The sequence below is a fragment of the Dipodomys merriami genome, unplaced genomic scaffold (genome assembly GCF_024711535.1).
Source record: "Dipodomys merriami isolate MVZ:Mamm:240054 unplaced genomic scaffold, mDipMer1.0.p SCAF_50, whole genome shotgun sequence".
Taxonomy (NCBI): Eukaryota; Metazoa; Chordata; class Mammalia; order Rodentia; family Heteromyidae; genus Dipodomys; species Dipodomys merriami.
The window spans coordinates 8603873-8618996 of NW_027206069.1; the positions used below are offsets into that span (position 1 = coordinate 8603873).

The 15124-nt window shown below is 41.2% G+C and overlaps 1 protein-coding gene across 3 annotated transcripts in view; it reads left to right on the plus strand.

Annotated features, from left to right (window-relative positions):
• Btbd7 (BTB domain containing 7) overlaps positions 1-15124 on the plus strand; it is a 78016-nt gene that overhangs the window by 56692 nt on the left and 6200 nt on the right. For all 3 annotated transcript variants that reach the window (XM_069997687.1, XM_069997686.1, XM_069997688.1), the window contains 5 exons: positions 782-942; positions 5042-5185; positions 8853-9042; positions 12374-12552; positions 14510-14962. In XM_069997687.1, coding sequence (XP_069853788.1) covers positions 782-942; positions 5042-5185; positions 8853-9042; positions 12374-12552; positions 14510-14962 — 1127 coding nt within the window. The remainder of the gene's footprint in view (positions 1-781; positions 943-5041; positions 5186-8852; positions 9043-12373; positions 12553-14509; positions 14963-15124) is intronic.

Consider the following 15124-nt stretch of genomic DNA (forward strand, 5'->3'; position numbering starts at 1 on the left):
TTTGCTCATTAGTATATGTATTCACTAACAATTTAACACATATCAATCACTTGGTATCCAAAGGAGGAAAGCCTAATGTATATTCATTCTATCAAGGTGTGTGTGTGTGTGTGTGTGTGTGTGTGTGTGTGTGTGTGTGTGTGTGTGTGTGTGTGTGTGTGTGTGTGTCTGTCTGTCTGTCTGTCTGTCTGTCTGTCTGTCTGTCTGTCTGTCTGTCTACTGGGGCTTGAACTCAGGCTTGGTGCTCGTTTAGCTTGCTTGCTTGTGACTGACTGGCACTCTATCCCTAGGCCCAAACCTTCAGCCTACTTTTCTGCAGGTTAGTTGGAGATGGTATTGAAAGGACTTTTTTGCCTGGACTAGCTTTGAATTTTGATCTTCCAGGTCTCAGCCTTCTGACAGGTGTTAGTCTTCTATCAAGTTTTAGGATTTTTATAGGCCCAGGGCCCAGGTCCTGAGTTCAAACCCCAGGACTGGCACAAAAAAAAAATACATTTTTGATCAAACTCCAAATGTTGATAGATTGTCATCTTTCCTATTTTGAGCTAGTTGATAGGAACGACTTTTATTCTTTAGGAAAAAATATTGCTGTTCTTGGTTATTATACTTTTTCTTTATCTAAATAAGCTGCTTTAAAAGAAAAAAAGATGTTTTTGTATCCTGTGAAAGCAAATATAGTGATATATATAGAATGATACTGAATGTAGAGTGTGTATGGAGAAAAAAGCCTGTCTCCTGCAATTTGGATTTGGTTGGGGACTTTGAATTTTCTGTCTCTTAGAACCAAACTTACTGAGTGGCACTGCACATAGTGTGAACAAAAGAGGTGTGAAAAGACGGGACCTGGACATGGAAGAACTTCGAGAGATCCTTTCTTCTCTTTTACCTTTTGTGCGGATTGAACACATCTTACCTATAAACAGCGAAGTATTAAGTGATGCAGTAAGTGTCTTATTTCATTTAAATCCCTTCCATGAGAAAGCAAAATGCCAGGCTTTTCTTCTTTCAGTCATTACAAAAAATTTCTCCTTCTAAAAAAGTATTGTGAAACTGCAAATTCCATGAGGACAGAAATAAATGTCTGTTTTATGCAATGTTGTGGCCTCGATGTCTTCACATAGTAGAAATAAATGTTTGATAGGTGAGAGTTGACTTGGTAAATAGGTCTTATAAGAGTATAGTTCCAGGTAGAATTAATCATTTTTCTGTTTAGATCAAGTAGATCCTTATTATAAGAGGAAAATGGAGACTCTTCAAGTACAGAAACAAGTCAAGACAGCTAGAGGATTGATTCATATAAAGATTCATGGAAGCCAGATACCATTGGCTCACACCTGTAATCCTAGCTACTTGAGATCTGAGGAACACAGTTCAAAGCCAGCCCAAGCAGGAAAGTCTGTGAGCGTTTTATCTCCTGTTAATTACCAAAAAGCCAGAAGTGAAGCTCTGGCTCAAGTGATAGAGTGTTAGCCTTGAGCAAAAAAGCACAGTGCCTTGGCCTTTAGTATAAGTCTTAGTACTGGCACCAAAAAAAAAAAAAAGTCAGGCACTGGTGGCTCACACCTGTAATCCTAGCTACTCAGGAAGTTGAGATCTGAGGATCACAGTTCAAAGTCAGCTGTCACAGGAAAGTCCATGACACTTTATCTCCAATTAAACACAAGAAAACCAGAAGTAGCACTGTGACTCAAAAGTGGTAGAGCAAGCCGGGCGCTGGTGGCTCACGCCTGTAATCCTAGCTACTCAGGAGGCTGAGATCTGAGGATCGCGGTTCAAAGCCAGCCCGGGCAGGAGAGACCGTGAGACTCCTATCTCCAATAAACCACCAGAAAACCGGAAGTGGCGCTGTAGCTCAAGTGGTAGAGCGCTCGCCTTGAGCTGAAGAGCTGAGGGACAGCGCCCAGGCCCGGAGTTCAAGCCCCATGACCGACAAAAACAAAAAAAACAAAAAAAACAAAAAAAAAAAAGTGGTAGAGCACTAACCTTGAGTGAAGGAGCTCAGGGACAATGCCCAGTCCTGATGACTAACCAGAAGAGAGAAATGGGGAGAGAGGGAGAGGGAGAGAGGGAGGAAGAGAAGGATACATGGACCTTCTGACTGTACTTCTGACCATTTCAATATTAATGGCACTGATATTTCATGTTTTTTAGGGTTGTTGGTGTGTCCTAGGTTTGAACTTAGAGCCTGGGCACTGTTCTTAAGCTTTTGTGCTTAAAGCTAGTGCTTTACCACTTGAGTCACAGCTCCACATCTAGCTTCTTGGGGGTTAATTGGAGTTAAGAGTCACAGAGTTTCTCACCTGGACTGGCTTCTAACCACAGACCTCAAATCTCAGCCTCATAAGTATCTAGGATCATAGGCGTGAGCCACTGGCACTTAGCTTCATTGTTTGGTTTTTTGTTTTTTTGGGTTTTTTGGGGGGGGGTCCAGTCTGGGCTTGCGAGCTGTCCCTCAGCTCTTCAGCTCAAGGCTAGTGCTCTACCACTTGAGCCACAGCGCCATTTCAGGCTTTTTTCTTTTTGCTTATGTGGTGCTGAGAAATCGAACCCAGGGCCTCATGCATGTAAGGCAAGTGCTCTACCACTGAGCCACCTTCCCAGCCCCCTATTGTTTTGTTTTTTAACTAATAGAATTGTTTGAATTAATGGTGGAAAAAATGTTAGTCCCTCATAAGTGAATGCATTTAATGTAATACTTGTAAACATAGTTTTTTGGTTTTTTTGTTTTACATAGAAATTTATGTAATAATGGGATACATGTTTCATTATGTGAATAGTGTGTGTAATCATCAAAGCTTGATATTAGCATATCTATCACTTTGATATTTCTTTGTATTGAGAATATTCAGAATGCTCTTCTAGCTATTTTGAACTGTATAGTGCGTTGTTATTTGTAGCCACACCACTGTGGAAAGGATCACTTAGAACTTACTCTTTCCGATGCCGAGCGCCAGTGGCTCACGTCTGTAATCTTAGCTATTCAGGAGGTTGAGATCTGAGGATCATGGTTCAAAGCCAGCCTGGGCAGGAAAGTCCATGAGACTCTTATTTTCAATAAACCACTAGAAAACAGGAAGTGGTGCTGTGGCTCAAGCAGTAGAGCGCTCGCATTGAGCTAAAGAGTTAAGGGACAGTGCCCAAGCCCAGAGTTCAAGCCCCATGACCAACAAAAAAAGAAAAAAGAAAAAGAAAAAGAACTTAACTCTTTCTGAATGGTACTATTGAACCCATTGGCGGCCCTCCACCCACTGCCTCCAGTAACAGCTATGCTACTCTCAACTTTTTCAGGACAATTTTGGAGTTTGAACTCAGGCCTTCCATGTGCTAGGATGTTGCTCAACCACTGGAGCCACAGTTCCAGCCCCCCCCCTTTTTTTTTTTTTTTGCTGGTCGTGGGCCTGAACTCTGGGCCTGGGCACTGTCCCTCAGCTCTTCAGCTCAAGGCTAGGTAGGGTTTCATAAATTTTCTTTCTTGCTGGCCAAAAAACCAAGATTCTTCTGCTCTCAGACTTCTCAGTAGTTAGAATTACAGACTTAAGCCACCAGTGCTTAGTTTCTACTGTCAACTTTGATGAGATCAACTCTTATTTCATGTATGAGTGAGATTATACCTGCATTCATCTTTCCTTGCCTGGCTTATTTCACTTTTGTCAGACACATAGTTTGCAAATGTTTTCTCCTATTCTGTAACCTCTCTCCACTCTGTTGATTGTTTTCCTTTGCTATATAGAGCCTTTAGTTGGATAATCCCATTTGTCTATTTGTTGTTTTGTTACCCATACTTTTGAGATTTTATCCAAAAAGTCCTTGCCTATACTATTTTCTTCTGGTAATCTGTAGGGAGATTTTTTTTTTTTTTTTTTTTTTTTTTTGCTTGTTTGTTTTGGTGCTAGTCCTCAGGGCTTGGCTGCTGTCTTTCAGCTTTTTTGTCCAAGGCTAACCCTCTACCACTGTGTGGGCTGTCTCTGAACCTTGATTCTTAGGTCTCAGCCTACTTAGTATGGTAGGATTACAGGCATTAACTGAAACTTCTAGAATCTAAACATTTTCAAACACTGATGTCTAATCTGTGATTCTAGCATAACAGATAAGGCAAAATTGTCCAAGGAAAAAAGTCTTATTAAAATAGGAATTAAGCCTAGCCGGGCGCTGGTGGCTCACGCCTGTAATCCTAGCTACTCAGGAGGCTGAGATCTGAGGATCGCGGTTCAAAGCCAGCCCGGGCAGGAGAGACCGTGAGACTCCTATCTCCAATAAACCACCAGAAAACCGGAAGTGGCGCTGTAGCTCAAGTGGTAGAGCGCTCGCCTTGAGCTGAAGAGCTGAGGGACAGCGCCCAGGCCCAGAGTTCAAGCCCCACGACCGACAAAAAAAAAAAAAATAGGAATTAAGCCTAATGAACACAAATCATGGTGCTACAGTATTAATTCATTAGCAGGGAGGGGTAAATTTAAATCCTCATTTCTTAGTACAAAAAATCCTTGTTTTATCTAGTAAGTATTAAATGAAGGTTTTAAGAGCTAATTGTTCTTACTCTTTCAACACTAATAAAGAAACAACTAGCCTACACATACAGTTAAGTGGACAGCACTCCACTTTCTCGAAAAGTCATATATGATCCCTTAAAGTAGAATAAGTCAATGCTCACTTCACTGTTAAATGAGGAGGTAGTGTTTGAACCAAGTCTGTCTTCTCTTAGTGCCTACTGTATGGTGTCCAGTGCCAAGTCTATGTTTTGTCTTGGTTGGAGATGGGTGAGGGATGAGCAAGAGGTAAAAAATGAGTTTTCATTAAATGTTGTTAGTCCAACTTAATTGCGTTTTAATTAATGCCATTCTAGTTAGAGAAAAATAGAAAATTATAGTACATTCTTTTTGTTGATCCCTTTGGATATTATTAAGCACTTGGAAGTAATACTATATTTCACATTTCTAATTTTGTATTTAAATGGTAAATTATATACATTTGTAGGTATAAATATTTTTATCTTGGTATTGTAATGTTGCATATATCTCTTGATCATCTAAAAATTCTTTTCAAGATGAAAAGAGGCTTGATTAGTACTCCTCCATCAGACATGCTTCCAACAACAGAGGGTGGAAAGTCAAATGCCTGGTTACGTCAGAAAAATGCTGGCATATACGTCCGTCCTCGGCTTTTTTCTCCTTATGTAGAAGAAGCAAAGGTAACAAAAATGTCTGAAAATAAGTGACTTATTACAGACTATGCACAAGATGTTTGTTTATGTTGGAATTATTTAAATATTTAGAACTAACCAAAATGCCCAGTAATAGGAAAAAATGAAAGTAAATTCTAGTTTGACTATTCAACAGAGTATTTTTCTGAAATGTCTAATTATGGAGCATAAAAATTCATTCTGAACTTTTCTCAGATACATTGCCAATTGACTTGCAAATTGCTGTCATTTTACTGAAATCATTGTATTTTATGATCTTAAGGTAGGAGAATGTTGTGAAAGCAAACCACTTATTTTATCTGACTTCTATAGCAAAGACACACATGATCTCTTGGAACATGGTTCCAGAGTAGCTGACCATTGGAAGTTACATTGAGGGTTTTTTTTTTGTTTGTTTTAAACTAGCTCAAGGCTAGTTCTGGGGCTTGAACTTCAGGCCTGGGCTCTGGTTCTTAAAAGCTTACAACTAGTGCTTTACCTAATGAGCCACAGCTCCACTTCCCTTTTTTGTTGTTTTTTGGGGGGTTTTGGTGGTTAATTGGAGGTAACAGTCTCGTGGACTTTTGTCTCCCTGGACTGGCTTCAAACCACAATCCTTAGATCTCAGCCTCCTGAGTAGCTAGCATTATAAGCATGGGCCACAAACATCTATCTGCTTTGCTGTTGTGGGTTTTATTTGTTTGTTTTTAATTTTTGTAAAGGCTATATACAGCTATGTTTGGAGGGGTTACAAATGTTACGTAAGTCGGGTATTGAGTACTTTTTTTTTTTTTTTTTTGCTAGTCCTGAGGCTTGAACTCAGGGCCTAGGCAATGTCCCTGAGCTTCTTTTTCTCAAGGTGAGCACCCTACCACTTGAGCCACAGCAACACTTCCAGCTTTTTCTGTTTATGTAGTACTAAGAAATCAAACCTAGGGCTTCGTGCATGGTAGGAAAGCCACTAAGCCACATTCCAAGCTTGAGTACATTTCATTTTTTTGTTGTTGTTGGTCATGGGGCTTGAACTCAGGGCCTGGGTGCTGCCCCACAGCTCTTCAGCTCAAGGCTAGCGCTCACTACTTAGCGCCACTTCCGGTTTTCTAGTGATTTATTGGAGATAACAGCTTCACAGCTTTTCCTACCCAGGCTGGACCATGATCCTCAGATCTTAGCCTCCCAAGTAGCTAGGATTATAGGCATGAGCCACTGGCGCCCGGCGAATACATTTCTTTTCGAACAATGTCACCTCTTCCCTCATTTTCTCACAGTTTTTTCCCTCCCAATCGCTCCTCCCTCACATTGTATAATTCATTTTCAACATAGTAGCTAGTGAATACTACTGCTGCATTTGTTCATCCTTTGTCCCCTCCCCCCCCATTTCTGTGCTCCCCCTTACTCTCACCAAAACTGATAAACTTACATACTAGAAAAAGGTACAGAATGTTGTTGAGCTTTTAAGGCATACAAACTAAGATAAATTTGCAAGCCCCTAAGTAAACAGTTTCATTGTGGATACTGTAATATAAAGAATTCCTCAGGAAAATATGGCACTGTAAAAATGAAACACTGTAGTTTTTTTTTTTTTTTTTTTTTTTTTATCCGGTCGTGGTGCCTGAACTCTGGGCCTGGGTGCTGTCCTTCAGCTCTTCAGCTCAAGGCTAGCACTCTACCACTTGAGCCACAGCGCCACTTCCGGGTTTTTTCTTTTTGCTTATGTGGTGCTGAGGAATCGAACCCAGGGCCTCAGGCATGCAAGGCAAGCGCTCTACCACTGAGCCACCTTCCCAGCCCCGAAACACTGTAGTTTTATTTGATGTATTCACACATAAGAACTTTAAGGTGGCCTTTGGATCTATTAATCCTTAAAAGTCAGAAATAACCAGTAAGCTTTTGAAATAAATGTATCAAACTAAATATATTTGGATATAGAATTTATTGTCATAAAAGCTTTCTCATGTATTTCTTCAAATTTTAGTATAAGATGAATAAAAGGATTTGTGAAATGTCTGTTTGACTTAAGTGCTTGATGTTGCTGAGCCCTTAAAAGATCAAGTTTTAATAAACTCCATCAGAAGCCCAGCAACTGTAACTCACACCTATATTCCTAACTACTGAGGAGGCTGAGATCTGAGCATTGTGATTAAGAGCCAGTTTGAGCAGACAAATCTGTGAGATTCTTATCTCCAAATAACCAGCAAAAATATCAGAAATGGAGGTGAGGCTGGTAGAACACCAGCCTTGTATGAAAAAGTCCTTAATAAAGCCCAGAGGTCTTGAGTTCAAGCCCCAGTACCAGTACAAAAAAAAAACCTCCAGAGGAAGCTTCATCAGAAGGCTTTAGAGTTCTTCCTCTATGCTGCAGAAGGCTATGTGCATTCCAAATTTGATAATCTTTCCCCCTTAGTAAAAGTGGGAAGTGTTCATATATTACTTCATTTGGGTCATTCTGTAATTTGGTGACATAGATGAATATGAAACTAATTTGACAAAGGCTTCTTTCTAGGTTCATTAAATTTAGTGTCAGTCTTTTAATAGTTTATATTTTGAGCATTTTTGTTAGATTTGATACCCATCATATAGATACATTGTTTTCTTTATAATAATTTCATGTATAACGTTTCTGATTAATTTTATATCTTTCAAATCTTTTCATTTCAAATCTTCTAATTTAGAGGAAATTATTCAAAAGATAATTATATCTTTTCAGAAGGGAGTACTTTTCTCCTTTTCACCAGTATGTGTATATGTGTTTGAAGTCAGGGCCTCTTACTTACTAGGCAAGTATTCCCAGCCCCTTGTTGCTTTAGTTATTTTTCCAATAGAATCTCATGCTTTTACCTCCTGTAGCCACCTAGACCCTTATCTTCCTACCTATTTCTCCTGTGTAGGTAAAATTATAGGCATATACCACCATGTTCAGTTTGTTGGTTGAGATGTGGTCTTGATAACTTTTTGCTTAGGCTAGCCACAAACCGTGATCCTCCTGATATCCACCTCCATAATAGCTAGTAGGTTTTTTGTCTGGTTGGTTTTCATTTGTTTTTGTTTTTAGTAGGATCTCACTGTTCTCACCTAGGCTATCCATAAACTCAATCTTGCCTCATAAGGATATCTTCAGACTCATGCCCTTGCCTTAGCTTTTTGAATGCTTGGATTGCAGGCATGTACCACTATTTTTGGCTTCTTTCATCACTAATTTTTTTTTTTTTTTTTGTCAGCCATGGGCCTTGAACTCAGGGCCTGGGTGTTCTCCCTGAGCTTTTGTGCTCAAGGCTAGCGCTCTACCACTTTGAACCATAGTGCCACTTCGTTATCACTAATTTTATTTTATTTTTTTATTTTTGGGTCCGGTCGTGGGGCCTGAACTATGGGCCTGCACGCTGACCCTCAGCTTTCAGCTCAAGGCTAGCGCTCTACCACTTGAGCCACAGCGCCACTACCTGCTTTTTTTCTTTTTGCTTATGTGGTGCTGGGGAATCGAACCCAGGGCCTCAGGCATGCAAGGCAAGCGCTCTACCACTGAGCCACCTTTCCAGCCCCCTTGTCACTAATTTTAAACTTCATAAATGAGCAACAATAAGTGAATTCACCTTTTATTAAATGTAGTAATCTTGTTATAAATATTAACACAAAAAAGTTGACAAATTCTGTTTATTCTGAATTATTATTATTTTAGTCAGTCCTGGATGAGATGATGGTGGAACAGACAGACCTTGTGAGACTGCGAATGGTTAGAATGTCCAACGTTCCAGACACTCTCTATATGGTCAGCAATGCCGTGCCACAGTGCTGCCACATGATCAGCCACCAGCAGATGAGCAGTAACCAGTCAAGCCCTCCTTCGGTTGTAGCCAATGAAATTCCAGGTAAGGCATTGTTTTAGTCAGACCTCACAGTTAAATGATGGATCTTACGGATTTTTGTAATTGCTAGTGATCACCAGCTTTTTTTTTGGGGGGGGTGGGGGGGTCCGGTCATGGGGTCTGAACTCTGGACCTGGGCACTGTCCTTCAGCTCTTCAGCTCCAGGCTAGGGCTCTACCACTTGAGCCACAGCTCCACTTCCAGCTTTTTTTCTTTTTGGTACTGAGGAATCGAACCCAGGGCCTCAGGCATGCAAGGCAAGTGCTCTACCACTGAGCCACCTTCCCAGCCCTTTTTGTATACTACTCTTCTCCACATTTCAATTCTTTCTATGCCTATTCTCCTTAAAGAATACTTCTGAGCTAAGATTTTTGTTAATATTAAAATCTTTGTGTGTGTGTGTGTGAGAGAGAGAGTGTGTAGTAGTAGTAGTAGTAGTAGTAGTAGTAGTACCTTATCCAGACTGATCTCAAACTCATAGGCTCATGTGATTCTCCTGATTCTGGCTGCCAAGTAGCTTGGGACTATAGATGGACACCACTGTGCCCAGCAGAGTAATTATTATTTACCATAAGCTTTTCAGTTTAGCCTAAGATTTCTCAACCCTAGAACTGGATAATTCTGAATATTAGGGGGCTGTATGGCTAGGTATTCAACAGTGTTTCTGGCCTATACATACTACATGCCAGTAGCACACATACACACACATACCCTTATTCTTGTGACATTGGTTTGGAAACTTTTTTTATATTTCTAGATATTGCCAGATGCCCTGTAGAATAAAATCACTTCCATTGAAAACTAGAAATTCAAAAACAGTGTTGAATTATTTATTTTGGTCATGGGGCTTGAACTCAGGGCCTGGGCACTGTCCCTGAGTTCTTTCACTCAAAGCTAGTGCTCTATGGGGGGGAGGGGGGAGGCTGGGAAGGGATGTGAAGGGTAAACAAAGGAGGAGGCTGCAATGCTTGGTAAGAAATGTACGCATTATCCTGCCCATGTAATTGTAACTCCTCTATACAGTATGTTCACAAATAAGATTAAATTAAAAAAAAAAAAGGCTAGTGCTCTACCACTTTGAGCCTATTCTCCTACCAGCCTATCCTTTCCACAGAGATGGGAACTCTTTCAGTTTTGTTGTTGTTGTTAATGTTGTTTTGTGGGGTTGTGTGTGTGTGTGTGCATGCGTGCATGTGTGCGTACACGTGTATTCCTATAATGGGGCTTGAACTCAAGGCCTGGCCACTGTCCCTTGGCTTTTTTTTTTGGTCGGTCATGGGGCTTGAACTCTGGGCCTGGCCACTGTCCCTCAGATCTTCAAACCTAGCACTCTACACTCGAGCCACAGCGCCACTTCTGGTTTTCTGGTGAGATGAGAGTCTCATGTACTTTCCTGCCTGGGTTGCCTTTCATCTGCAATCCTCAGATTTCAGCCTCCTGAGTAGCTAGGATTACAGGTGTGAGCCACCAGTGCCCAGCTGTCTCTTGGCTTTTATGTACTCAAGGCTGCTACTCTACCACTTGAGCCACAGCTCTAGTTCTAGGTTTTTGCTGTTTAATTGGAAATAAAAGTCTTTTTTCTCCAAGCTACCTTTGAACTATAATCCTTAAATCTGATGATATGAGGATCCTCCTATCTCCCTTTATATCCCTTTACTTTTTCAGTAAAGGAACGTTAAGTATCTTAGTATTTATGGGTGGGACATACAGTCTCTATCCAACTACTCATCTCTCACAGACATAGATAATACCAAAAAAAAAATAGGTGTGTTCCAGTGAAACTTACATAAGTAGATTGCCAGCCAGGCGCTGGTGGCTCAAGCCTGTAATCCTAGCTACTCAAAAGGCTGAGATCTGAGGATCACGGTTCAAAGCCAGCCTGGCAGGAAAGTCTGTGAGACTCTTATCTCCAATAAACCACTAGAAAACCGGAAGTGGCACTGTGGCTCAAGGGGTAGAGTGCTAGCCGTGAGTTGAAGAGCTGAGGGACAGAGCCCAGGCCCAGAGTTCAAGCCCCATGGCCTGACAAAGTAGGTTGCCAGCTTGAGGCATCCCTCAGGCCACAGCCTACAGCTCTGATCCTATCATCCCCATGTGCATGACTACTGGTACTTCTCTATGTTCTACCTTTATTTGTGTTCCAGCCTCCTCTTAACACTTCACACTTGTACTTCTACTTAGGAGCTGGCTGCTTGTGCCTTATTTTCCATATTCTTTGCTCATTTTTATACTGTGCCTGTTCAGTTCACAATCACTGAAACCAGAGCCTTTTGAGGACAGGGATCATGTCTTCCATTCTGTGCATCTAAATACCCAAGTTGAGTCCCTGTTGCATAGTCAGGTGCCAAAACAACAATTTGAGTAAAAGAACTTTATATATTTATTTGCAGTGTTGAAATTTGGACCTAGGACCTTGCATTTGCTAGGCAAGCACTGTGTCAATTACACTACATGTCTTGACATTCAGACAAATGCAAGTCAAGTTTTATTTAAGCTGTGGTCTAAAATAACACAATTTGGGAGCTTTTTCTTGGGCACAATGCAATTTTAAAACCTTGAAAAATAGAGGCATATAAATTGATATTGTTGATAGGAAATTAAAATAGTATCTAAAAATTTGCCAGACTCCAGTGGCTCATGCCTACAATGCTAGCTACTCAGGAGTCTGAGATATGAGGATCATAATGTGAAGCCAGTTGGTGCAGGGAAATCCATAAGACTCTTATCTAATTAACCAGCAGAAAGCCACAAATGGAGATTTGGCTTAAGTGGCAAAGCACTAGCTTTGAGCAAAAAAGCTAAGGGACAGCATCTAGGCCGTGAGTATAAGCCCAAGTTACCGAGACCTTCAAATAATAATGAAATAAAAATATTTGAATGTGGTAGAGTGCTTGTGTAGAACAGATGAAGCCCTGGGTTCGATTCCTCAGTACCATATAAACAGAAAGAGCTGGAAGTGGCACTATGGCTCAAGTGGTAGAGTGCTAGTCTTGAGCAAAAGAAGCTCAGGGACAGTACCCAGACCCTGAGGTCAAGCCCCAGGACTGGCAAAAAAGTAAGTGTGTGTGTGTGTGTGTGTGTGTGTGTGTGTGTGAGATTTTGATACAAAGCATATGCATTTTTCCTTGTGTGTGTGTGTGTGTGTGTGTGTGTGTGTGTGTGTGTGTGTGTGTGTGTGTGTGTGTGTGTGTGTGTGTGTGTGTGTGTGTGTGTGTGTGTGTGTGTGTGAGAGAGAGAGAGATTTTGATACAAAGCATATGCATTTTTCCTTGTGCTCATAGATTAGTCTTGTATAGGTCAGGAATTTTGTCTAATGGTGTTTTTCTCTTTCCAGTTCCTCGTCTCCTAATTATGAAAGACATGGTCAGGCGCCTGCAGGAACTACGGCACACTGAACAGGTGCAGAGAGCCTATGCACTCAACTGCGGTGAGGGTGCCACTGTCAGCTATGAAATCCAGATTCGAGTACTGAGAGAGTTTGGGCTTGCAGATGCTGCGGCAGAGCTTTTACAGGTAGGACACACATATTGCTGTTGTAAGGTGTTGGCCCTTGATCATCAGTCAGGCCGTGTTGAAACATCCTAAGGAATTTTGGGTTTTCTTTTTTTTTTCTATGTGCCCTGTCACTGCCTGGTGAAAGATACGTGGCTGAGTAGACCAGCTTAAAACTGGCTCTTCTGCTTACCAACTTGCTCACTGGAATCCAGTTACTTAACCACTCTGAGCATTCCTTTCCCTCTGTATAGATGGATTGTTGTGAAGATAGGGAATACTATGTGTAGTGGCTATGTCCCTGGGACATGACAAGCATCTGATTGGTGACTGCCACTGAGTAGCTAGGATTACAGGCGTGAGCCACAGTACCCAACTGTCCACTTGGCTTTTATGTGCTCAAGGCTGCCACTCTACCACTTGAGATGGCCACAGAGATGGCCGAGGAAGAACATTCCAAACCTCACTGGCTCACTCTCTGGCTTGACCACTGGATTTAGAGTTTAGCTTTCTACCATACTTAAGAGGTTTTCCTGATTTTTGTTCCCCTGTTTCCTTCCCCCTGTTCCTCTCTCCTATATATATACCTTATAACTTTTTGCAAACATGCAAATCATGGAAGAAATTTTTTTTAATCTAGCAGAAGAAAATAAAAACTCATTTCTACTAATGAATAGGTACAATGAGTAGGTAGATAGGATTTGTAAAGTAGTATAATCATAGCCATTAAATTGGATCCTTAAATAAATTTTTTTTTTTTTTTTTTTTTTGCCAGTCTGGGTCTGGGCACTGTCCCTCTGCTCTTCAGCTCAAGGCTAGTGCTCTACCAATGGTGCCACAGCGCCACTTCCGGCTTTTTCTGTTTATGTGGTGCTGAGGAATCGAACCCAGGGCCTCATGCTTACAAGGCATGCACTCTACCGCTGAGCTACCTTCTCAGCCCCATAAAATTTAATTTTGCCTGGTCAAGTGGTTTGAACACTTTTTTGCCACTAACTCCAGACTCCATCCATCCTGACCCTTGTCCAAGGATAAATGTGACTTGGTGTTTCTTGGTAAGGCAGCAGACTATTTTTAGGTTCTTGATTATATTTCTAGACTGGTTTTCTTCTAGTTTTTGTTTCCTTTGTCATTTTAAATTGCAACTTAATTTGATGCCATAATTGTATAGAAATATTTTCATAGAATGTTTTATCAAAATCTTAACCTACATAATCATATATAAGAAATGGGCCCTTGCTCATGTAACTGTAACCCCTCTGTACAGTATCTTTACAATAAAAAATATATATTTAACAAAAAGAAATGGTGTATTGCAGTTGTTTCTTATGGAGAGTGTAAAGATTCTGTGTCAGGAAGTCGTTAGAAAGATCTTCAACTAAAGGTCTCTGCTTCCTTTGATTTCATAAAGTTCATTTTCTTTTATTTTCTTTTTTTTTTTTTTTTGGTCAGTTGTGGGGCTTGAACTCTGGGCTTGGGCACTGTCCTTGTGCTCTTCAGCTCAAGGCAAGCGCTCTATCACTTGAGCCACAGCACCACTTCCGGTTTTCTAGCCATTTATTGGAGATAAGAGTCTCACAAACTTTCCTGCCTGGTCTGGCTTTGAACCGCGATCCTCAGATCTCAGCCTCCTGAGTAGCTAGGATTACAGGCGTGAGCCACCTGCGCCCTGCTTCATCTTATTTTCTTAGCTGTGACCTATTTGAATTAGATTTTATTACTGCTTTTTGTTTTATCAAATAATTCGTACGAGGTGACTTCCTGGAATAGTCATGAGCAGTTTTCAATAGTTGTGTCTTAGGGCTACATAAGCTTCACTCTGTCCTGTACTATCATTAAAGTAATTTTTTTCTTAGGCTATATTAAACCTTTTTACTCCTGCTGAATGTAGTTTTCTTAGGTACCTTGCTTAACTCAACCTATAAATCTATGAAATCTAATTAATATCCTTTCTTTTTTTTTCAAATTTATTTCTTAGAATCCTCACAAGTTCTTTCCTGATGAACGTTTTGGGGATGAAAGTCCACTGTTGACCTTGAGGCAGCCTGGGAGATGTCGTGTTAACAGTACACCTACTGCAGAAACCATGTTTACAGACCTGGACTCTTTTGTGGCCTTCCATCCACCTTTGCCCCCTCCACCTCCTCCATACCACCCTCCAGTCACCCCAATTCATAACCAGCTCAAAGCCGGCTGGAAACAAAGACTCCCCAGTCAGCACCCTTCACGTTCCTTTTCTTACCCCTGTAACCATTCGCTGTTTCACTCTAGAACAGCTCCTAAAGCTGGCCCTCCCCCAGTCTATTTGCCAGGTATTAAAGCAGCACCTCCTGATTGTACCAACACAACAGGACTGGGGAGACAGACAGTCGCTGCTGCTGCTGCTGCAGCTGCTGCTGCCTCAGCAGCAATGGCATCTGAGAAACAAGTGGTAAGTCAGCACCTGGGGTAACTTGCCTCAAACCAGAGGTTTATGGGATATTAGGAGCTAGTCACTTGGCCTCAAGAGCCTTACTGGGATTCAGCAGAAGCCAGTGTTACAATCTGAAAGCATACCCTTGAGGGCCAGGAAGTAAGCATGAACAGGAGAAAG